General features: G+C 38.6%; 1 protein-coding gene across 7 annotated transcripts; it reads left to right on the top strand.

Moving 5' to 3' along the window:
- The first annotated feature begins 667 nt into the window (after nucleotides 1–667).
- mpp2a (membrane palmitoylated protein 2a) lies at nucleotides 668–20,262 on the top strand. 7 transcript variants are annotated; one of them, XM_042393967.1, is made up of 16 exons: nucleotides 668–742; nucleotides 1,640–1,743; nucleotides 6,375–6,442; nucleotides 6,716–6,764; nucleotides 8,341–8,441; nucleotides 8,669–8,824; nucleotides 8,993–9,163; nucleotides 9,407–9,514; nucleotides 10,191–10,310; nucleotides 10,401–10,532; nucleotides 12,538–12,640; nucleotides 13,190–13,258; nucleotides 13,457–13,618; nucleotides 14,301–14,503; nucleotides 15,912–16,040; nucleotides 16,199–20,262. In XM_042393967.1, the coding sequence occupies exons 4-16, from the start codon at nucleotides 6,734–6,736 to the stop codon at nucleotides 16,373–16,375; spliced, it is 1,662 nt and encodes a 553-aa protein (XP_042249901.1). In that variant the 5' UTR covers nucleotides 668–742; nucleotides 1,640–1,743; nucleotides 6,375–6,442; nucleotides 6,716–6,733; the 3' UTR covers nucleotides 16,376–20,262. The 7 variants fall into 7 exon arrangements, with proteins under 7 accessions (XP_042249901.1, XP_042249899.1, XP_042249902.1 ...); XM_042393965.1 differs by having other exon boundaries at nucleotides 6,216–6,442; XM_042393968.1 differs by lacking the exon at nucleotides 6,375–6,442 and adding an exon at nucleotides 1,859–1,905.
- The last annotated feature ends 4,974 nt before the right edge of the window (nucleotides 20,263–25,236 follow it).

Here is a 25,236-nt window from a genome sequence, read left to right as displayed (position 1 = left end):
TTTCCAATAATTACTATATTCAAATGGTTAAATTCTATGGTCATATTCAAAAATGCTACACATTGCACCTTTATATTAGAATGAATCACAATTAAATGTTCTCATAGAGTGCACTTTCCCAGTCTATGAGCACTGAAAACTCATGTGAGGGGTAATAGTGGAATAATATCATATTAATTACAGTAGTAATAACTGGGTAATATTGTGGCACTATCACCTTGGTAATATTAGGGTCTATTTGCTGTAATATGGTAATAGAAGGGCAAAAACATGAGAAGAACGTTTCAGTAATTGCAAAGATAATACCATTATCACCTCATTATTTCCATGATATTACTAAGAGGTTCCGCCCCATTATCACCGTGAGATCCCACTTTATATTGTCCCATTTACAGAAATAAAATCCCAGTATTACAAATAGTCTCATTGTTATTACCAAGATATTACCTAGTTTAAATATCTGTATTCACCATGGTATTATTTCCCAGTATGGCTCCCAAGATATTAACCCATTGTCCCCTTATTAATTGTTATTACTGAGCTGTAATAAAAAGTGCAACCCATCACTCATCACCCCATCAAATCACAAGTTGACTCAACTCAAATGTAATACCCCGATCTCTCCACTGCACCGTGCTGTTGCATTGTTTATACAGGAAAAAAACAGCATGTCTGCTGCTACAGCATCCTTCTAACCACAGTGCTGCGTGAAGACTTTCCTGGTCATATAAGAAAATAACGGGTAAATAACATAAAAGCACACATGAGAAGCTCGGAGAAGGAGTATTTTACCACAGGGGCACAAGGGTAATGGTAAATAACACTAAATTGCTGGAGTATACCGCTTTAAATTGATGATGCTGCAGCAAAACAACAGAATCACAGACTTGAGAGGAGGAAATGACAACAGTAGGTCAATCACAACCTCGAGAGCTGAATTTTAAAATAATAACCTATCACAGGAGAGACACAGGACATTAACATTTCCTCTCTGTCTCATCTAGCAGATTACGATTTATACCAAATCTCTTCATGTGACCCAAAAGACATTTACACTTCTATAAAGTTTTAGCGACCTCTGAGAGACAAATTCAGAAAAGAATGGTCAAAACCAAAGCGAGATATCCTGACCTTTGGTTACTAGATCTTAAATTTATCAGAATGGAGTTCAGTAGCATGTTTTTGTTAAACGTCTCCACATCCCCAATTCTACTCTGGTGACATCACTATGACATCACATGGGTTGTAGAGACAATATACAGCTGTATATTCCCCATGACGAGTAAACTGATCTTCATTTGTAAAATTGCTTTGATTACCCCTTTTGAAGAGGGCAGAAAAACACAAAAAGAAAAACAAAACACTGGCCATACACTAATACCGCGTCGATTGGTGTCAAGGTTCCAAAAATATGTCGAGAATGACCGGAAATATATCGCATTTACCTTCAAAATTAAGTGAATTAGGCCTGATTATTTACTTGTTTAACGTTTTAAATCAACTCCTGATTCACACTGTATATATTTTAGTACTTAAAGGTCCAGTCTATATATGTTATTCAACAATTGAAACTGCATATTGTTGCCAAAAGGGTTTTATTCTGAAATACTGTCGGAAGTCATGTTTATGTTACTGCCAGAATTGACACTTTTGCCGCCGCTGACGGCTAAACGAAGCCAGACGACAACAAGAAACGCACGAGACATCACAGACAGCGGGAAGCCTGCCTCATTGTGCTGAAAGGTAGGTGAAGGGCTTTTAATTCAACACAAACATGGTGGCTTTATTAACAGGCGGCATGTATTGCAGGTGCTGTAGAGCATCTTGTACTCCTTTTTCTCTCTCTCCTCCCACTGAGACTGGTCTATTGTAGAGCAGCTGTACTGGACCACCAGGTTGGCAAAGGTGCGTGCGTGACAATATGTGTGTAGCTACTTAAATAAAACAGTACGCTCATAATAGCGCTACTCGACCAGCATTTACTCCAATATTGTTGAGTTAGCATTTTCTCTGTCGGCCAGCCTTTTGTGTGTGTGTGTGTGTGTGTGTGTGTGTGTGTGTGTGTGTGTGTTCAGCACGCTTTGTTATATATGACCCCTGAGACTAATAAGAAGACCCTTCTGCGTGTGTGTGTGTGTGTGTGTGTGTGTGTGTGTGTGTGTGTGTGTGTGTGTGTGTTAGGTGAAAAATGCCAGTGATATCAAAGTTATCATGCTACAAACGTTTAATGAAGAGACGAGCTTATGAAATACACTCACAAACAGTGCTGATGTGGTTCAAGTGACACCCACTCCACACCCACCCCCTCACACACAGACACACATAATACCCATTACACCCCATTGGGCATAATAATAATAATAATAATTGTTTTATGATGTCAGGACACTTGAAATCATGTAAAATGTCAAGAAAAAAATGAGAGGAAAAAGAACAACATTGTATCTTCACATCAAGGTAAGGTGTGTGTGTGTGTGTGTTGCGTGTATGAGTGTGTGGGTGTGTGTGAGTGTTTGCGCCTGGCAACATTTTTTTCTTTATATATTGGCGCAGCTGAGCAGATGGAAGATGGTAGGAGACGGAGGGAGGAGGGGCAGTGATGGAGGAGGAGGGGGGGAATAAATAAGGGAGTAATGGAGGGGAGGATGTCGGGAGGAGAGGAAGGAGGGAACATTAGGGGTGGGGGCTGCAAGTGAGGGAAAGTATAAAGGGAGAGAGGAGAGGGAGAGGATCCTGAGGCAATGGAGGGAGTTGAGGATGGGAAGATGAGGAGGCAAGAAGCGGACAAAACAGTGAGGGAGGATAGCAGGTGGGACAGGAACGGAGAGATGAAGAGGGAAAGAGGATGGAGGTAGAGGCAAGGTGAGGAGGAAGAGGGTAGCAGATGGAGCTCACAGCAGTGTATGTTTGGCTGTTTTTGTAGTTCAGGTGTATAGTAATGAGCCCAACTGGGAGCTATTTTACTCACTACTTTTTTACTTTTTTTATTTGTATTATTACTTTTTAATTTATAAAAAATAATACAGGGCCAAGCGCCTAGTTAGTTTCACATGTAGTAAGTCCAGGGAACTTTAAAGGACGGGTTCACAGTTTGTCAAGTGTGTCTTAAAACAACAGTCAGGTGTCCATATGAACAGTGAAAGAGGTTTTCCTTGCTGTAATCATTCCTCCTGTTCATACTGGCTGTTAAAAGATCCCCTTCAAATGTGCTTTCAATGTAAGTGATGGAGGCCAAAATCCACAGTGTGTCCACTAGGGGTGTGTCTGAATCCAAATATGTTATTTGGCAAAGCACAAATAGCGTTTTTTTGTTGTTTTTTTACAGACATTTAATTTGTACAAATATTTTAAAAATGATTTGTTTTTCTCTCGAAGGGAGTCACATGCACCTTCTGAATGCTGTACATTTCCTAATTTGGACATCACTCCCAGAGTTGGGGGTGTTCCCCAGAGATAAAGCTGAGCTACTGACACAAGCAAAGTGCTCCCAAGGGACTCTACATAACCTGTTGTTTTCCTTCTCCTTTCCACAAAGTTAAGTTGTAAAAAATAGGCAGTGAATGAAAAGTGCAAAGCAAGAATCACCACTAAAGTTCTTCTCTACATGTTACCTGCTGTGTTGTCTCTGTGTTATGGGTGTATAAATAGGTAGAGGTCTGTCTGTGCATTTGCGATGCACTTGCTTTAGCTCAGTAGTCAGTGCAGTCGTCTATGATCTGGGAGACTCGAGTTTGAGACCTCCTTCGTAAGACTCCTAAAAAAAAAGCATAATAAAAGCAAAAACTGGATTTTTACGGCTATTTCCACTTTAATTTGAATATAAATACAAATATTAATAATTTTGCTGCCTCAACAAATAGAGATACAAATACAAGCACTGGGCTCTCTGCACATCCCTAATGTCCACATAGTCATTTAGTGCAAGAATGTATTTAAAAGTTGATGTGAAGCTTATATGAGGCTTCATCAGTCTGAGTTAGTCATATCAAGTGGATATCTGACACATTTACAGTCTTTTTAGCATCAGATTCCCTCTTTGTGTTTCCTCGGACAGTGTTTCCCTGTTGAACTGAGGTGGAAGTATAGTAACAAAAAGAGGAACTTTGGCACTAAAAAGACTGTAACATTGAAAGACATCTACTTGATTTGACTCATATGGATATCATATATGAACGTTCATATTAGCTTCAGATAAACTTTTAAATACATTTTTGCACAGGAGGACTGTGGATTTTGTCCCCAATTACTTACATTGTAAGTGCATCATGAAGGGATCTTCTAATGGTCAGTATGAACAGGAGGAATGATTATGGCAAGAAAAACCTAATTCAATGTTCGTTTGGGTTCCTGACTGTTGTTTTAAGACAGACTTGAAAAACTGTGAACCTGTCCTTTAAGGTGCTCCTGGGGATGAAAAAATAACAAAGAAACAACAGAACAATGACATCATGATATACAAATCATAAAATCTAATAAGTTTCCCTCTGCAGCAGCTTTTTCCACACACTTGCAGTCAGTTAATCCAAAAAAACTAAAAGAGAGAAAAATAAAACAGTACTAACAATAGTAGTAGTAATAGTAATCAGACTCAACAAATTAATAACATCATGGAATTTATTTGGGATATTCATTTTGTCAGAGACAAGCTGATTTACAGTTTCTGCCACCTAAAAGAAAGAAAGAATGGTTAAAAAGACCCATAAAGGCACCTTTAAATGTATGAATAACATATGTAAACATTGCCCACAAACTGTAACACTATATACATAGTGTTATACATGAGATGCACCAAGAAACACTTGAAAGACAGAGCGAATGAACATACAGCAAATATGCCATCAGACCTAAAAATCTATAGCACATAGCAATATAACACATTGTCGATGATCATGGGTACAATGACTGTGTGTTGAGAGCAGAAGGAATAGAATGTGAATAGATTTATTTTTAGTACAGGCAGACTGGCACATTAACACTGTATTATTGGCCAGTTTAAGTTTATCACATACTCAGTTGCCAGTTTATTAGGCACACTGTTCCTTTCTAATGGCAGAAGTTCCTCATCTTTCTTCCACCTCATTTATTTCAGCGAGTGGAAGAACACCTCTCAGTGTGTAACCCCGTACAATTCAACAGCAGCACAAACCACAGAACCAACAATAACCATAAGGTGAATCAATTTGTGTAAGACGGGTTCAAGAAAAACAGAGCATTATAACCTTTATGAAGGTTTACTGCAGGGCTGTTGTATGTAATTTGCATTAGTTTAAGCTAAAAAAAAACTGGCAACTGAGTACATATCAGTATCAGTGTATATTTCAGCAATACAGAAATGCCAAGATATATTTGAGGTACTTTAGAGACACCAGAAAGCACCGACATATATGTAAAACTTTCATATTGATGTTGGTAACAGCATGAAAAATCCAGTACTGGCCAGCTCTGATTTTTTACCTTCCTCCTCCTGCCGTGTGTCAGGTTGCATCTTTGAAAACTTCCTTTGAAAAAGAAACTGCTCTTAAATCTGTCTGAAGTGAGCTGTTTTCTTTTCTACGTCATCATCTCTTCCACTCTTCCCTTGCCTGAGGTGTTGTGTAATGCCTACTCTAGCATAAGCAGCAATGTAAGCGTGTGTGTGTGTGTGTGGAGGCAAAACTGAAGGAGGGCAGGTTTCCATGGCAGCCACAATGAGCTGTAGCAGCAGCTTTATGATAGCAATGTACAGATAGATAGATAGTGTTAAAGCTGGAAATGTCAAATATAGTTAAATGTTAGGCTGTGCCTCTTTGTTCTCCTGCCCGTCTGTTGTATTGTGTATGTTGTCATGGCGATGTTTAGATTAGTTACGCCCACATGGCCCCCTCCCCTACCTCTCTCTCTCTCTCTTTCTTTACTTTCCTATCTTTGTCAACCTCTCTCTCGCTCTCTCCGTATGGATGTTCAATTCCAGAACAATCGCTGGAGCTCCATCCACCCTTGCTGACGTCACTGCCTGCCGTGTGTGTGTGTGTGTGTGTGTGTGTGTGTGTGTGTGTGTGTGATTGTTGTGCTGTGTGTTGTGGTGGGAGGAGTTTGCATATGATTCCTGCAGGGCTATAATACAAACACACACATTCAAAGCCATTCATCACAAGAAGAATCTGCAGATTTTCAGTACACACTGAAGGAATTATAATAGTAACCTGTGTTTTCTTTGCTGAAAAATCTATGATTAGCAGAATGCTCAGTGCCTGGAGACCTGAGGTTGGAAGAGGTTGGCTAAAGAAGTTTTCAGGCAGCAGTATGACAGGGTCAGTCTAAGCAGAAAAGGAAGAAACTGCGCTGTAGAGGTGTTCTTAAGCAAGACATTTAACCCTCACACTTCTCCGGCGCAGCTGCAAAACCCAACAGTTGAAGGCTGTGGTTGCAGAAAATACAATGGAAAGAAACAGTAAAGGCTGAGGTAATTCATTTTTTGAAAGGGTGCACTGGTTAAAATATGTGTCTGATCTAATGTGAACATTACTCTTGCGTGTGCATCCAGGAGTTTTTACTGAACTTTGTCACTTGAGGGTGAAAACTGTATTTCCAACATACCTTCTCAGCAGATTAAACAAAAAACGTCACTCTCGTCCTGTTTGCTGACCTCACTGTTACAGAAAAAAATCTCCACTCTGTTTACTCTATCTGTCTGTCTATCTGTCTATCTCTGTCTCTCTCTCCCTCTCTCTCTCAGATTGACTGAAGCTCTACCATGCCTGTGGCCTCCACCAGGACAGAGCCTGGTGAGACCACACACATTCCTCCTCATTAGCTCCTATCACCATATGTCTATTCAGTATGTTTTCTGTATACAGGTATGCCTGAATATCCAGTTTAAAGCCTCTTCAATGAGTAAAAACATGGATAAGAGTACAAAAATATTTGACTTTAGTAGAAGAACTACTATTTCTTTTAAATATGACTTCAGAAAAAGCTGGATCAATCCTGTTGAACTCTACTCAGGTAATAGTAGCTGCCAAGGCTGCTCTTTGTAGACGACTGAGGGAAAAGAGGTTCAAAGTAAACTCAAATGAGCACTGCATAGTATTGCATTTCCATAAAGTTGAGGGACTCGCAAGAGACAGATTAAAAGAAAGAATGGTCAAAATTGAAGCAGCAAGGACCCAGATATCATGACTTTTAGTATATATTGCGCAAGCTTCAAAAACACTGGATCCCACAATGCAGATCAATAGCATCTTTCATCACAGCCTCCATGCTGGGTAAATCCCCATGTGTTTCAAAATCTACACTTCTTGCCAGGCTCTCTGTTGATTTTTTTTAAAGAACTTTATGAACATCAATATTTTAATAAACAACATTGAAAAGGTGAGGACATGAAATAAATTTCACATTTTACATTTAAGGTAAGTTAAATATAAAGAAGAGTAAAAAAAAGAAAAAAAGTCTGTGATTTGTGTAAGAATTGCAAACTAAAACACTAAATTGGTCTGTTGGTTAAATTATTTAATTTCATGTTGCCCTTTAAGTATTGCTCTGTGGAAAATTAGCCCAAAAGGCCAAGCAGAGATGACGTCACTATGACATCATCAAGGTTGTTTTCTCAGACTTTAGCAATATCCTCGATAAACGTGATACAATTAATTCAGCAGGCTTTGTAGTACTCCACATTAGTAAACTAATCTTAATGTGCCAAATCAAATCAACTTTTATTTATATTTTTAAAAAATATGTATTTGTTTGTTTGCCTAGTATCTGGCTACAAGGACATAGCTGTTAGTTAGTAGGCTATAATTAGCTTTATGTTACTAGTTACTATTAAAGCCCTGGCCTTAACTATCTACTTCTTTTTACAAAAAGGTTAATTTAGTTCAAGTCCCTGTGTGTATGATTTGGCACCTCCCAGGCACTCCCAGTGGTAGCATTAAAAAAAAGGCACAGTGGCAGAAATTCATGCTGGCTGATATCTTCCAGTTCTGAATTGGACACTGACAATGAAGACCTTTAACCAACACATACACGGCACCATTTTGGACTTTGATTATTTTATTATTAGTAGCACTTTTACAAACGAAAACCTATTCCAGCAGAATAATTTGGAAAATTCTATGATCACAAAAAATTTACACATATGGGCTTTCATTTCAAATTTGAAGGGAAAAGGGCACTAGTGGGGGTTTTGGGGTTTTTTTGTTAGTACAAATAAAGCCAAAACGATTGATATTACATATCAGACTTTTAAAACAGCCATGAGAGCTCTGTCTCATTTATCAGTGTCTGATTTCCCTTGTCCCTTCCCTCTTCTGTATGCATGTGTGTGTGTGTGTGTGTGTGTGTGTGTGTGTATGTGTGTTATAGTGCCCCAGATGTTGGACGCAATGAGCGACAGCACCAATAGCTCCACCACGGCCAATGACCTGGACCTCATCTACCTCAAAGGCATCATGGAGAGCCCTCTGGTGTGGTACACACACACACACACACACACACACACATATACACACACACGCACACACACTCACAGAACTGTGTGTATGTGCAAGCATATTCACTAGTAAAGACACTTATGTGTCTTTATCTGTCTGTACTGTACTTAAAGATGCATTTCTATCATGGTGTTGTGTCTGTGTTTATCCATGTTTTATGTATATAACTGTATGTGTGTGTGTGTGTGTTTGTGTGTTAGGAGCAAGAGGAAAGCCTGAAGGAGCCACGTCTGTCGGCGGTGAGGGAGAACAACGTTGAGCTCTTGCAGGAGATCCTCAGAGACCTCGACCCCTTCACACAACGCTCCGACACTGCAGCTGAGCTCTCCCGCATACTCGTACAGCCTCACTTCCAGGTGTGGAACACATACACACAGTACAACATATTGTATTATTACATTACATTTAAAATATGGTCCACTGTCAAAATGTCTTAAAATAAAAACAGCAAAAAAGCCTTAATAGTAATACATTTTTTATGTTTTGTGTCTAACATTGTATTTTTTTTTCTTTTGGTTTGTCAGTCTCTACTGGAGACTCATGATTCAGTGGCGTCCCAAGTGTGTGAAAGCCCACCCCCTAGCCCATGTGACTTTGTGGATAATGATCTGGAGGATGGCCACACACACACGTTGCACCCGCCACCTGATGCGATCCGCATGGTGGGCATACGCAAAGTGGCAGGGGAGCATCTGGTAGGTAACATTATAGCATTAACATATATGACACAGCTGATTCATTCTATGTAGGTTTGCAGTTTCTGCTCCAAACTTTCCTAGTGCATTTAATCTGTGCATCAAAAATGCAGTAGTTATATTTTAATCAAATTACTGAACTCCAATTCTAGGACATGTGCAGTTTGTCTTTACTTATTACTGTAGATGTTGATTTTATCATCATGATGATTGGAACAATAGCCTACATGAATTGTGTTTCAGGGTGTGACATTCAAGGTGGAGGGTGGTGAGCTGGTGATAGCCCGCATCCTCCATGGAGGGATGATAGATCAGCAAGGACTGCTGCATGTCGGAGATATCATCAAAGAGGTAAGGTAGACCATTAAAGGTACCATGTGGTGTTTTTGACCACTAGCATTTTTTCGTTGTGTTAGTATCATTCACACACACATGAGGACACATACACACGAGTATTCAGCCAGATTCACATCCTGTCAAACTATTCTGCTAATCAACAGTTGGTTGCAATAATGCACCAACAAACGTAGCACAACACCAACAAAGGCAGTGAAGAAGAAGACAGGTACTGAACTTTACTTTGTTTACAAAACTCCACAGGGCACCTTGTGTGACCTTTACTCACCAGGAAGTTTTGATCTCTCAACAAACACTATATTTCTATAACTGAGACAGTGGTTTTTAAGGGAATAGTTCAATTTTGGGTGGAAATATGCTTATTCACTTTGTTGTTGACAGTTAGATAAGAAGACTGATACCACTCTCATGTATTATGCTAAATATTAAACTACAGCTTAGCTTAGCATAAATACTGGAAGCAGGGGGAGATAGCTAGCCTTGCTCTGTCCAAAGAAAAAGTGAATATGTAATCACTTATCCTTGTCCAATCTTAACTGTGGAGTACCTCAATGCTCTGTCCTTGGCCCTCTTTTTTTCCTGGGTAAATTGTCATCTTCCATTGAATCTGGTGCCACAAATATACTAATTTGCGTGTCAATTCATAAACTTTCATCCACTGTGCTGACAGGTGAATGGACGAGAGGTGGGCCAGGACCCCAGGGTGTTGCAGGAGGAGCTGCAAGCCACCAGTGGAAGTGTGGTATTGAAGATATTGCCCAGCTACCATGAAGCAATACCACCCAGACAGGTGACAGATATAAACACCACAGACAGACAGCAGACATACATGATAATTACAGGCATAAATTGTGAATCTTCACTTGCACTTTTTTTCCAGGTGTTCTTTAAGTGTCACTATGACTACGATCCGGCCAATGACAACTTGATCCCCTGTAAGGAAGCGGGGTTAAGGTTTGAGACAGGGGACATCCTGCAGATAGTCAACCAGGATGACGTCAACTGGTGGCAGGTGGAGTACAGAAGCACCGTGTGTCTGTGTATATAAATATGTGTGTGCATCAATTTTCAATTCTTTATGTTAATTTGTGGATTCTACAGCAGATAGAAGGATGTTCAAATTCTGATTTCCTTCAGATTCAAATTCAAATGCTTGTTGTGAATATAACGGGAGACGGGTGAATATGGATGGGTGACAAATCAAAGCAAAAACTTGAATAAATGAGTGGAGAAGTATAACGAATGCAAATGCTTCTACACAGGTGCACTGCATTGTAAAATTAAGCAATTAACATCCGATCATGCTCTGCGGCATGTATACAAATGCTGAGCAGGCCCATTTGATTCTGATTTTGTATCAAGATGGCAAGAGGAAAAGATGATAGCAGGAGCTTCAGTCACAAAGACTGCTCAGCTGGCTAGTGTTTCAATAGGAACAGTGACTTAAGTGACATCTGCATGTATATGGAATAAAATTAGAGTCATATTTATTATAGCTGTGTATCACCATATCTGAATGTGTGAAAACTTTCTGTATGAATACATCCAAATGTGTGAATGTGTAAAAATGTTTTGATCAAATTTTTTAAAAAAACAACAATTTAATATAATGATTGGTGATGGATCACTTGTTACCTAGTCATTTAACTTACATTTTTATGGAAATAAGTCCACATTTACCCACAAAATAGGTGCCAAATTAAACAGTGGCTCCTAACGTTACTTTATTTTTTAAAATATCATCCATGTTGCTTGTCTTACACCTACAAACAAGGCCTATTTTGAATTGTGTATTTTTATATGGGAGTTTGGCATGAGTATTACATTATTAAATTCATAGGCTAAGAGGCTGTTCAGTTGGGGCATGTTTTCAGGACCTTCAGCAGACACGTCCCAATTGTTTCAGCGCTTCCCATTGGCTGTTCAGGAGGAAGTGTCAAATGTGGGACAAAAGTATTTGTACTCGTAGGTTTGATTTGTACTTATTGATTCAATTCGTAGCTGTAAACTTGGGATTCACACATACAATTGAGTTTTGTGCTCACTTTTTTCACCTACAAACAGATAAATGTGCAACTGCAAACTTTTTTTTCTAACTGCAAACAAACCTTTGTGCAAATCTTCTTAATGCACTCACACATGAGATATTATTTGTGGAAATCTTTTTCATTTGTTCACAAAATGTCATGCACAGCTACAGATCTTCTTACAGATTCAAAAATTAAATCTAATAGTTCAGATATTTTTTACATATTCAAACATTTGAATTCATTTCATCGAAATGTTTTCACACACTCAGATATGGTGATACACAACTACGTTACATATGACCCTAATTTCATTCCATACATTTAGATCTATTGGAAAGACATCAGTAAATAGGGTTGGAAATTGTGGTCGACAGCGCACATTTTATGACGCTCGTCCATTAGTGTGACATATAAGGAAAAACAGAAGAGCAGCTCTTCCTGAGGTGACTGAGATTGTCAATGCAGGACGTGATCAGACTGTGTCAGCAATTACATCGCGTCGACAGTTACATAGAGAGGGGTATTATAGTAGGGTTGCAGTACATAAACCCCTCATTACAAAGATGAATGCACATTTGAGAGTTCAGAGGTGCAAAAACCATAGGCACTGGTCTACAGAGATGTGGAAAAAATTGATTTTGTCAGATGATTTATCCTTCATATAGTATGAAAATTATGTGGATCATATGCTATGGTCTTTGCAGTCACCAGATCTCAACCCAGTTGAACACCAATGGGAGATTTTGTATTTTGTTAGCCAGCGCTCTCCACCACTATCACCAAAACACCAAATTAGGGAATATCTTTTGGAAGAACGGTGGTCATCCCTCCAGTAGAGTTCAGAGTCTTGTACAATCAATGCCAAGGTGCACTGAAGCTAATCTGGCAGCACCTGGTGGTCCAACACCTTACTAAGACACTTTATGTTGGTTTACCTTTAATTTGTCACCCGTCTATACATTCTCTGTGTGTGTGTGCGCTATTCAGGCACGTCATGTGGAGGGTGGAAGTGCGGGGCTGATACCCAGTCAAATGCTGGAGGAGAAGAGGAAAGCGTTTGTCAAGAGAGATGTGGAACTGGCACCTGCAGGTGACTGAAATAGCACAGTGAAAATGAATTAAAGACTTTGATAATGAATAAAAGAATATTTAATAATGAAGTAAATTTTAAGTAAAGGCGCTTTAAGTTGACAAATATAGTTGTCTTGAGTCAAAGATGTAGCCTATGGTTTTAGTAACTATGTTCTATTGATTCTTCCCTAAATTGTGTGCTGCTGCTCACATCTTTAGTCTTCTGCTGTGTTATGCTGCCATCTGGTGGTGAAGTACCAGGTCTGCAAAGAAATGCCCAGGAAAATATATAAATCGAAGCACATAGGACACCAGTCAGTTGGGAGTTTTAGCTCAGAGGAGTTTTCATAAACCCAAGGCTTTCATTTCTAAATTTAACCAAAACTCCAAATGTCTCAGTTCTGCACTGAGTATAGTTTGAATATTGAGAAAACAGGCTCCAAAACCACATGTTGTCTGAAGAATATCAAGATGACAGGAAAGCCCAGAGATGTCACAGTCATGTTTTTCAAATTCATCTTGCTAATAATAATACTAGCCTTTTTAAGAATTTCTGTTTGTGTGATAGGAAATCTGTGTACTGGTATTGGAGGGAAGAAGAAGAAAAAGATGATGTATGTGACCACTAAAAATGCAGGTAACAAAACTTAATTACTATATTAATTAACTTATATAGCCCTGTGGTTTAAGTATGTGCTTGTAGGCCTTAAATTATATTGCTTTCCTCTTTATTTGCTTTCTAAGTCTTCCCTGTTTACATCTGTAGTTTCACCTGTGTTCTTCCCTCTTTGCTTTTCTCTTTCTGTAATCCCTCCTCCCTTTATTCCTCTCTCAGAGTTTGACAGACATGAGATATTGCTCTACGAGGAGGTGGCCAAGGTCCCACCTTTCAAGAGAAAAACTCTGATTTTGATTGGTGCCCAGGGTGTGGGGAGACGGAGACTGAAGAACAATCTTCTTCTGAGGGATCCACAACTCTTTGGCACCACCATTCCATGTATGAAATCTAAATATATTAAAGTAGTCCATTGCTAGAGTCATGGTTTGAAAGGCACTTAAATTACCTGTTGTTTTTTTTCTTTTTATAGTGTTTACACTGTAAATGTTTTCTGTTCATTCATCCATTACTGTTAGTAATAACTAGGACATGTAAAATGTATCATGACTTTGTACCAGAGGGAATTTCCCAGGAAAGTCCTGTCAGACAGAACTTTTTGAAAACTATGTTAAGTTTTGTTTTGATGAACTATCAAATTATCCAGATACAGCTACTATAAATCCTTTGTTTCAGACGTTTGCTTTAGCTTTGGTGCAGTGTTGCTCAATAAGCAGGAGGTATATTATGGAACAATCCTGAAGTGGTAATACAGGCTAGATCGGGGTTTGGATTATTCAGTACAAATATTTTTATAAACCCACTGAACTTTATTTTGAATTCTCATGGAGATCCAAAAGTTTCCAAAGATACCAAATATGTTTTAGGAAAATCTGTATACATTATGCAAGACATCCAAAATATTTCTATTTGATGTAATGATGCAGCCATAAAAACATGGAGTCTTGAAAATTTCTCTCTGTGTAAAGAACTTACAGCTTCAGTTAAGAAGGTAAAATGTGTGATGCTGACAAAGACTTTAACAAAAAGCTTACACGACCGGGTTTTTGTGTCTGTCCTCCAGACACCTCCAGAAAGCCCAAAAAGGGGGAGCACGAGAGTCGGATGTACGCCTTCACCAGCCGCAGCAAGATGGAGACTGACATAAAGAACGGGCGCTATCTTGAACATGGAGAGTACGACGGCAGCCTGTATGGAATCAAGATTGACTCCATACATGAGGTGGTGGAGGCAGGACGTGTCTGCATACTGGATGCCAACCCTCAGGTTCAAAACATACAAACACATACAGTTACATTATGGAATCACCAAAAGACAAAATAGAATGTGGCACCAATTGTGTTTTTTCAACTTCAAATTTTTCTAGATCTGGCCACAATTTCTATTAGTTATATTAACATTTTACCACTTCATTGTATAGAATGTGGATGTGATGTATTTGGGCCACAGAACAACTGCCAGACAAATCTAAACAACTATTTTGTTGATGAGTTTTGGTTTCTGCCACAGTGTATTTAATACTACCACTGGGGAGCACCAAAATTGGAAATTTTTCAAATCCTACACTGGTTGATTTTTAGCCATATGGGGGCAGCAGAACACACTCTATACACAACATAATAATGCTGTATAATATCCTTCATTTATATAGCACTTTTCAAAATTATGGTTTTCAAAGTGCTTTACAGACATAAAAATAGAAAATATACAGTGCAGTAGAATAAATGCAACATCTCCTTATGAAGGTGTTATGGTAAACATTATAACAAACACATCCAACAGACATGACACAACATTAGCACTGATTTGTCAAGTCATGTCATGTTTCTGTCCACCTTACACATGCAAGACCGACATTCACTGTCCTTTTAGCTCGGTTTTGGTCTTCACCAACTTCTGAGAAAAATATCTCTTTAGCTGCTAAATGCTCCACTATGTTCACCAGCTGGTCCCTTACTTTGTGTGTCTGCTGTTTGGTGCTGAGCATAGCAATTTATTAGAGCTTTTTCTGTGAATGCAGCTGCTGCAAGAAACAGAGTTGATGAGAGCAGTGAGACTGAATCAAGACAGTAAAGTTTTGGGGCATAAAGCCAAAGCAATAAGTAAAAAAATGCTAAAACACTCCATAGAGCTGAGGAAAATCGCTGAGGCGGGTGATAGTTCTCTGTGGGTTGATCACTATGAGTGACCTTTTACATTACACATAATAATTTAAGCCACTGATAATATAGAAATATTGATTAGTGCAGTTTTAAGGAACCAAAATGAACTTCTCCTTCAGTCATTATTTTCCATGGCACTTCAAGCTTCACATACACTGACTGACCAGAAAAATAGAAACCCTTGTGCACTGTAATGTAATACAACTATCCCGCTATAAAATACTACCTTTGAGAAAATTATTCTTTTGAATTGTTGTAGACACAGTGTCACAGAGGTATTTCTTCAACTCTATGGCAATTTTTGAGCCTGTAGCATGTGGTGTTTTTTAGGGATGTATTATATTTTTGATTCTTCACAAACAGCACAGAAACATTTTAAGTATGGTTGTATTTATTTGGTGTCATGTGCCGTCCTCAAGGGCATCTTAACAACAGACACTGTAGCAGAGTACAAAGTTACTCATTCAATGTCGTGTGTGTGTATTCATATTGCATATGTGTGTCCATTCTAGTCTCTCAAAGTGCTGAGGACCTCCGAGTTCTTGCCGTATGTGGTGTTCCTTCAATCTCCAGACTTCGAGGTCCTCAAGGCGATGAATCACTCAGCTGTAGAGGCAGAGGTGGTTAATAAGACACTTACGGTAAGAAACATTTACTGTACACACGTGTAGAAAAGTAACAATTTCAGCTGTGCCAATTGTGGAAGTAGCAAGCAACTAGAAATAGTGTGATTTCTGTCTTTTCTCACTCTCACATCCTCAACAGTGGGTAAAGCCAAGTCATGTGTTCTCTGTTTCAGGATGAAGAGCTACAGAGGACATGCAACGAGAGTGCTAAAATCCAGGCGGCCTACGGTCAGTATTTTGACCTCAGCATCATCAACGACAACCTGGATGAGACCTACCGCACTGTCAAAGCCGCCCTGGAAACAGTTTCTAAAAACCCCCAGTGGGTCCCTGTCACCTGGGTTTTCTAGAAAGAGGCTGTCGAGAGCAGAGGAGGGAGGGAACGTAAGGAACAAGAAAGACGCATTGAAAATATACCACTGTGTAAATAATGGATATTCTTATTTCAATTTTCATAAGTTTCCACAGTGATTAAATCTGCCTTTAGCAGTAGCTTAGCATCAGAACAAAACTGTTCTTGCTATAAAGTAACAGTGTTGCAGGATAACATACAGAATATTTTCTTGTCTCATCCATTATTTAAACAGGGTTCTATTTTTCAGTGTAGAAAGTACAGGGAGGATGGAATAGAACAAAAACACTAATGAAGTCCTGAATGTCAGAAATTCAGATTTTACTTGGACACATCAAGTGTGTGTGTGTGTGTGTTTATGAGTGTATGTGTGTCCCTGTTTGTGGCTGGACTTTGGAGTGAATACTTTTGTATGTTTCTAAATGAGTTGTGCCATTACTGTTGATCATCAGCAGACATTGTCATTGTTTACATTTCATGAGACAGATCAGCACCCTTAATCTGCAAGCTATGGGGGGTAGTAACATTTACTAGCAAAACCTGAGGCAAGGGCTGTAACTAAAGATTCTTTTCAATCAACATTGATCTACTGATTATTATTCCATTTAACTGACCAAATCTTAAACCTATTAAATGTGTCAAATAATGACAAACACCCATCATAAGAACCCAAACAGATGTCAAAATTGTCTATTTGTTGGTCTGACAGTCCACAAACCCCAAAAGTATTCAATTTTTATAATATGAAATAAAAAAGGCAAGCCATTTGACACAATACATTTTTGAACATTTGATACATGTACACATGCAACACTGTGCATGTGAGCAAATTATGTATAAAGCAGATTATCTGCAACACAATCATGCAGAAGCCACAGGAATGTAAAATTAGGTCTTATTGGAGAAGGTTATACTTGACAAATTAAGTGTGAGCGAGTGGCGAGTGACAAGCAAACCTCACAGTTCATCCACTCTCTGTCAGTGTTGCAAGCGTTGGTTGCCTTTCTTGTTTTTTATTTATTGTAGTGACACACACAGACACTCCAAGAACACAAAAAACTTATAGAGGTGATAAAAAGACAAAAGCACAACAATATGCACATTAATATTAATAATAATAGTAGTAAGAGGAAGAAAAAGCCACATCTGGAACGATCTGCGGGGTCTAATTGGTTGTATGCAAGTACTGTGATCACATCTAACAACCAGGTCACAGTGGAGGACTTGTTAAAATCTGTATCATTATAACCAAGTCTGTGTGAGAGTTGTTCCCAAATGTAGTGTCAGCTTTTCACATGATACTTGGTTCTCTAGGTCTATCTCATAGTGTCTTTTTTGCCATTGTTAGCTAGCTAACTAGCCAATAAGCAACTGACAATTTCTTGCTAGCGACCTAGTTAATAAGAACTGAAAATTAATGATAACAATTTAATTATATTCAACTACTGGCAGCAACTACTACAGCTACATATTGCAGCTAATCCGCAAATCACATATGTATTGACATTGATGATAGTGATGATTAGCTGACTCAGGCTAGGCTATAGCCAAACAATCCCTTACACCAGTGGTTTACAACCTGTACATATTTCTCCTAGTTGTTGCTTTTTCCTTGTGACTTATTTGTTAATTGTACTACTTTAAAAAAAAAAAAATTTATATAAAACAATGACACAGCTGGTAGACAAATGCAGACAGTGATGAGGGGTCATTGCATTGTTTTAAATGGTCATAAGCCAAAAACATTTGCTTTCACTTTGGGCTGTCGCCAACCACATAATGGTTTAAAAGTTTGTGAAACATAAATTAGCATCTCAAAGCTTTTATTTAAGTAACATAGATTCCACATGGCATTTGCCTTCCACCAGTATCCTTGTTCTTTTATTGGTACTGGAGAAGTCAGCCATGAAGCAATCAAACAACAATGTGCTGAAACAAAACTACCGCCAGGTGTGAAACTGTAGATTCTGAGGTTATGTAGCAACACGCAAGCTTAGAATATCTAAACGTGAAATCAGTCAGATACATCAGTTGAAAAAAGATCAGTTTATACTCATGAACACAGCCAGTTTTACCCAAGTTCTGAGGACCCTCAGCATAGTTAATAGAGGTGGCATTACATTACATAGTTGAAACCCCTCAACATTAAAACACACATACACAGAAAACTTTGTACAGAAGCTCTATTTTATTACAACATTGTATTTCATAAGATTGAGTAATTCTGTTCACACATTGTCATTATTAATTTGCACTTTTTATTTTGTAGTATTTATAATTTCACCTCTTTGTTGTATTTATTAACTCAATTGTAAACAGTTTGTAGATAGCATGTAGATACACAGTGATATATAGATACTGATATAGTAGGTATGAGATTCTTGCCTAGTATTTACAGTATGTGACACTTCAGTGATAACTTTGAGAATGTCATCAGTAAAGACATGTACATGGTACCTTATGAGTGAACAACACAGCAATAATTGAGAGGGAAACAAGATAACACAAGAGCACTTAGACAGGAATAAAGTGCTAGAAACAGACTAAAATGAAGCAAATAAAAGTGTGAAAGTACAAAGCAAATTAAAATTTTAACAAATTTGCTTTTATTAAATGTTGTGTTGTGCACTCTTAGGCCACCGTACATGTAACACTGTCCATGGTGCCAACTGCAGAAAGCTCCTTGAGCAGCTTGTTTGTACTCTTTTATTGTGGCAGCTACTGAATACTTTTGATGCAGAATAAATTGTTTAGTGATTAATGTAAAAAAAAAAAGTGGCTTGAAAACAACAGATAATTGTCTGGCAGCTATATCTGGATCTCTGTTACCTGGAGTGTTTGGTATTGAGATATGCCGCGTTTGGACATTCCAAAACCTCACTTTGTCCTTTTTCTATGAAATCTCATGAATGCAATAAAACCATTTTAGTCACTGTATCTTTACATAATCACAGTAACATGTAAGTTGGCTTTAGCAGTTTTTATTCACTTCCTTAAAAAACATGGCACATTGACAATTTGCTTTTGGAATAAACAGCTTGGAACCTGGTCATTTAGACATAGAATATGAAGCCAACAGCGTAACATCATGTGTATACTGTATATGCACTAAATATGTACCACTGAAGGGTTTCATTTCAAAATGCTGGGGTGAAAAACTGTTACTTTAAAGAGGTACTCTGGTAATTTAGTACAGCTTGTCATAATGTTTAGTGACTCAGAAGATACTTTAAGAAGTATGGTCAAAATTGAAGAAGCAGAGGCTGAGATATCCTGATTTTAGGAGCTAGTATGCTACAAAAACACTACATCCTACATTTCCCATAATGCAAGTCAGTAGCATCTCTTCATTAAACACTTCCATGCCTCCTAAATGCTGTGTTTCAAACTCAACATCCTCAGTTTTTAATGTAGGTTTTCTGTTTTAAATCTTGTCTCCAAGCCTGATGATGTCACTATGACATCATCAGACTTAAGAAAGATCCTCTCAGAGCAAAATTTTTAAAAAAAAGCATTATGTAACTATTTTCACAGACTGAGTAGTACTCCCCATGACAAGTACGTATTGAGGTGTAACATTTGTGGCTTCCTTAGCTTAGTCCTATCACTGTAAATGGACTCAGTTTCAAATGTCTAATTGGAATGCAATTCTGTAATCAACAGTAAAAAGTTTTACCTTGCAACTTTTTTCTCATCTCTGGTCTGTTGGGAGGTTGACCGAAATCCCCAGAAAGCTCTCGTGTACAATGACGAGTATTGTTTTTAACTGGTTGTGCAGAAAGACATGGCACTTGTGCTCTACACACAGTATTAGTAGCCTCTCTTCAAAGCAAATTTTTATTGTCAAACTGTTGGTTGCAGAATCAGACATTGTTGATGCTTCTGTCTATCTATACTGAATAAATGACTGATTTGCAAATTGAATTAAATAAGTTTTGATTTTCTGTTTCTTTTCTGTAGACAGAATTTCTTTTCTGATTGTGGTTACAATCAGAAGAGATTCATACACAGGTTTAAATAAAGAAAAGGAAGGAAAACATATTATTATATTATATTATATTATATTATATTATATTATATTATATTATATTATATTATATTATATTATATTATATTATATTATATTATATTATATATTATTAAAATATACACAGCTGGATCCTGGACTTTCTCACAGCCAGAACTCTGGTGGTCAGCTTGGGCAAGAGCCACCACCAAGGTTATATACTCATCCTCCTCCTGCACAACCTGTACATGCATGACGATGTGGTCAGGAACAGCTTCAAGTCCATTGTTAGGTTTGCTGATACTGATAGGCCAGATCACCAACAAGGAGAGCCCTACAGAGAGTGTTGTACCATCAGATCTACACACTCTGCAGGATTTAAACAGCAAAATGTGCAGAACCAGAGCTAGTATGATTATGAAGGATACTCATCACCTTAAAAATGGACTATTCAAGCTTCTGTGCTCAGACAAACATCTCTGTCAGCACAAGTCCAACATGAGAAAAAGCTTCTCTCCTCAGGCCATCGGGATGCTGAACTCTGTCCTCTGTATATCCTCATCCTTGTCTAACACATAATCCTCTGTAAAACCTTTACATTGCCCTGCATATTTGCACTCAAGCATGTAAAGCATGTTACTATACAGTTTACCAACAGTGACATATGGGTAACACTTTATTTTACAGGTTGTAACTTCATAATCATTCCCTAATCATTTTTCTATAACTATGTCTGTTATAAGCTGAGGTGCAGGGTCACATGGTGATGCGTAAGTAAGACAAAACATCAACAATTGACAAACACTGATATATCCAAATTATGAGACCCGAAGAACATGCACTGCCTCTGGTGATTGCACCAACTGAAATGCAGTTTGGTGAGGAGTTCCCAAACTTTTCTACCTTTCTACTTTTCTAAAGACCCTCAAATAGATAGAACAGAAACCTTTTGGTGTGGAACTCTATGCTATGTCCACCTGAGAAGCGGTATCTTATCCCTGGCAATATAAGTATGTAAATGAGGAAGGTAGAGTGCATTTGGTCTGTGACCTGGGAGATGATGAGAATAAATTGCAGTTATTTTTTTGTTTCATTTCTAACGCTTGGAACATTAGGCAAACTAGACTGAATAATACACACATACAATATGATATCGGTTTATTTGATGCATGTCAAATATGGAGGCATACAGAATATACTATTCATGTTTTCCTATAATATGTATACTTGGTCTCACACCTATGTAGCTGGAATTTGATAGTCTGCCTTGTAGGCTGTTTGGGTATCTATTGATGCAAGATCCCTCTGATGGACCCACTCAATTTCCTACTGTCTATTCCTGTTCCCCTCCCTTCCCCAACACCCAAATGTTTTTTCTGTGTCTTCAGCCCCCCCTGTCACTGATCCCCTTGCTCCAGCCGTTGTTAACTCTGTGCCCGCAAGCACTCTCACTCTGCCCTCTGCCATCCCGCCCCTCCGCGGCCTATAAAGCCAGGCTTTCCAGTTCTGCACAGCCTGCAGTTCCACCACCGCTCCAGCCGACTCGCTTGTGGGTTCTCGCCCCCCGCACTGGCACACGGATGATTCCATCCTGCCGCCACTACGATGCGGCAACAGACTGCTTCAGCCCTAGCTAGGACCAGGTCGTATATCCCCACATGCCTGCTCCCTACGTCTTAATTGCCTCATGTTTTTGTTTCATCCCTGCGTCTATGAGCTGCACATCTTACCGTTTCACACGCATCCCTCACCCCTCGACCCTCATCCCTTCATCCCTCGCCCCTCGACCTTCATCCCTTCATCCCTTACCTCTCGACCCTCATCCCTTCATCCCTCACCCCTCGACCCTCATCCCTTCATCTCTAACCCCCGACCTTCATCTCTCGACCCTCATCCCTTCATTCCTCACCCCTCGACCCTCATCTCTTCATCCCTCACCCTTCGACCCTCAACCCTCACCCCTTCATCCCTCCCTTGATCCGTCCTTTATGAATCATCCTGGCTCTCCTCCGTCAATATTATTTGTTTACAGACTAATGGCCACAAAGACACAAAGACTTGAAACTCTGAAAGACAGACAACAGCATGTCTTTTAATATATTTTTGGCTGGACTGGCCATTGACCAGCCCTATAACCCCAAATGTCTGTCCAACTCTGACTGACTCACTGACTGAGTGATGAAGTTACACCATTGGTCGGATGGCTGAGTGTTGGAATTTCCCCACTGGCTGTTGCTCTTCGAAAAGGATTCAGTTTTTTATTACGTCATCAGGGGGCATTTACAGCGCTTCCATAGTCATGTCTGCAGGCACCCAGCCTCTCAGCGGGACTAAGTGCATTCCCAAAATAAGTTTTAAAAGCACATTTACTGGCTGAAGCGTCTCACACGGAGGCTTCGACACTGAGAGCACCAACCTGTGGAAGATACGCGGACACAGTCATGTTTCACATGTGGCACTAGTAAACAGGGTGCTGTAGGACTATTAATACGTCACTTTATTAAGTTTAAATATTTTGTCAGGCGAGAAAGTAACCCTAGATTCCCAATGTGTGGTCAGTTTATCAAAATAAAACCTGTTTGTGTCATGTTACATTTACATGAGAAGAGAGGATCTGTGTGCCATCACCAGCGTAACTTATTGTCAATGTCCGCGTGTTACATGTGTCTAGTGTCTTTCAAAATTTAGCAATTCCATGTTCATGGTAAATAAAATAAAAGCAATATAATAAATACATTTACGAATGCAAACTTCACACACATGGAACCTACTGTTTTGGGGTCATTTACACTCAGCATTAATGATTAACTTGATAGTTACTGCACTAAAACTATTTTTCATGTTGTGGGTATAAATGTATAAAATATATTTTTTTATATAGTCTACATCCAAAATCTGGTGCAATGTATTTAATAATTATTATTTTAATTGTAATATTGTACAGCACCAAACTTGCAATGTCTATGTCTGATAGTAACCAGACAACATACAAATTAAAATCCCCCTAGCATTTCATACACTGTCCAGCCTTATACTAGGTTGTGACCTTGTCTTGTTAAGAAATAAACTACAATGCTTTGTCTTTGGCAACTGATATTGGAACTAGGGATGTCAACGGTAAACTGTTAATCCGTCAACCGCCAAGAATATTTTTGACCAGTTACACATGTTGGTCTATGGGTTAATTTACATACACACTCCGCTAGCAGCTAGACAATTACATGTTCACAACATCAGATATTCTTTTTGAATGCATAAAGTACCAGCGTAAAACCAACTTCTACTCAGAGTGTTGCATTATAGGTTGTTTGTAGCATTAATGTTGCAAGGCTAGCAAGTGTCTTAAAGTCTGTTTATAGTGAGTGTATTAGAGTTAGTCAACCCTAAAAGTGTTTTCTTAATCCAGTTTAACCTGCAGGAGTTTCTGAAGGCTCATGTAACGTGTTTTCCACCACAGAGGAAATAAATTCATGGCGAGTGAAAACAAGTCCAAAACGTCCTGGAACGTTTCTCCAAGGCTAACAGCTAGAGAAAATTTATTGGTTATAGTTATCGGTTAATGGATGTCGGTCTGTCTAAAGCAAAATTAACCGAAAGTGACATCCCTAATTGTAACCATAAATTAAATTAAGAAAACAAAGAAAACTTTATGTGAGAGAATGTACAGCTTTCTAAACGAACGCCTTAGCATACACTTAGTTTGGAACTAATTAAAGAGAAAATAGTTGACATTCTGAAAAAATGATTTTAGTTCAGTTAGTTGAGTATATGAGCAGTTGTTTTACAGAGGAATTTCCTTAAAAGAACTGCTCCATTTAAATCCAATCATCCTGTTTATCCCCAAATATTTATTCATCATCATTCATTTATTATTGGAAACTTCATGTTGACTATAGTTTAATCTAGATATGAATTAACTGAGTGTAACAATTGGACACTGTCTCCATTTCCCCATACAATAAATACCAAATTACATAGTTCTTTTCCAGGAACCTTCCAATAAATATACAGTTACATATCAGTTCCTTTCTAGTATATTATAGGAAAATACTGCACCCAAAAAACTAAGTATTACAGATATTACATTTTTATACACTGGAAAAAGCCCACTTCAACACACTGGGCCATTACTGACTTTAGCATTTTGATACTTTTAGCACATTTATTTATCTTTTTTTTTATTATTGTTCTTATTTCTATTTTTCTTTTTGCACACTAGCCTGTTAGCTCAGCCTCACAAGTCTGCCACTCTGCATTTCACTGCACATGTTGTATGGACATGTGACAAATTAAACCTTTTGAATTTTGAAAAATGTCACAGCCTGATTCTCTGAAACATCCACCCTCGTGGGTTCTGGAAGGCTGAACTGAAATAGTCATACTAACATACATGTATGCACCTCAGCCCATTAACTTGGAAAGCCAAGTGACCCCAAAGTGTCCTGTTCACAGCATCTGAGCTCTGAAAGCATCTTTGTTCCCAAGCATGCAGTTTCAGTTAAATGGTGAGATGTTTAGAAGAAACAAATTCATCCCAAGGCAGTTCAATAATGAGCAACAAATTAGCACTGGTTGTGAGCACCGCTCTGAGTCGAGTCTGATGAAGTGATGAACAACCGTCTCTCTCTTCTCTGGCAGTCTCATGTCCTTGGTGTGGAGAATGTGCTATCTGCTCTCCTCTTTGTGGAATCAGAATTTCCAAAATGTCATGTGTTTTATGTCCTTTAATTTTGGTTCTTAAGCTTAATAACCATCTATCCTCCCTTTCCTTTGCCTCACCCCTCACTTCAACCCTCTCCTCCTCTGCAGTTAAGTGGTCTGTTTGATGGAACGCCTTGCTGGAGGATAGCTTT

This window comes from Thunnus maccoyii, chromosome 18 (assembly GCF_910596095.1).
Source record: "Thunnus maccoyii chromosome 18, fThuMac1.1, whole genome shotgun sequence".
In the NCBI taxonomy this organism is placed as follows: domain Eukaryota; kingdom Metazoa; phylum Chordata; class Actinopteri; order Scombriformes; family Scombridae; genus Thunnus; species Thunnus maccoyii.
This window is presented reverse-complemented; position numbering and strand designations above follow the sequence as displayed.

Excerpts from the sequence above, each read along its gene's own strand:
- mpp2a (XM_042393963.1), top strand. The coding sequence starts at position 6,734 with ATGCCTGTGGCCTCCACCAGGACAGAGCCTG. Across the intron at positions 10,533-12,537 it reads ATGACGTCAACTGGTGGCAG|GCACGTCATGTGGAGGGTGG; the intron begins GTGGAGTACAGA and ends TGCGCTATTCAG. Across the intron at positions 13,619-14,300 it reads CTTTGGCACCACCATTCCAT|ACACCTCCAGAAAGCCCAAA; the intron begins GTATGAAATCTA and ends TCTGTCCTCCAG.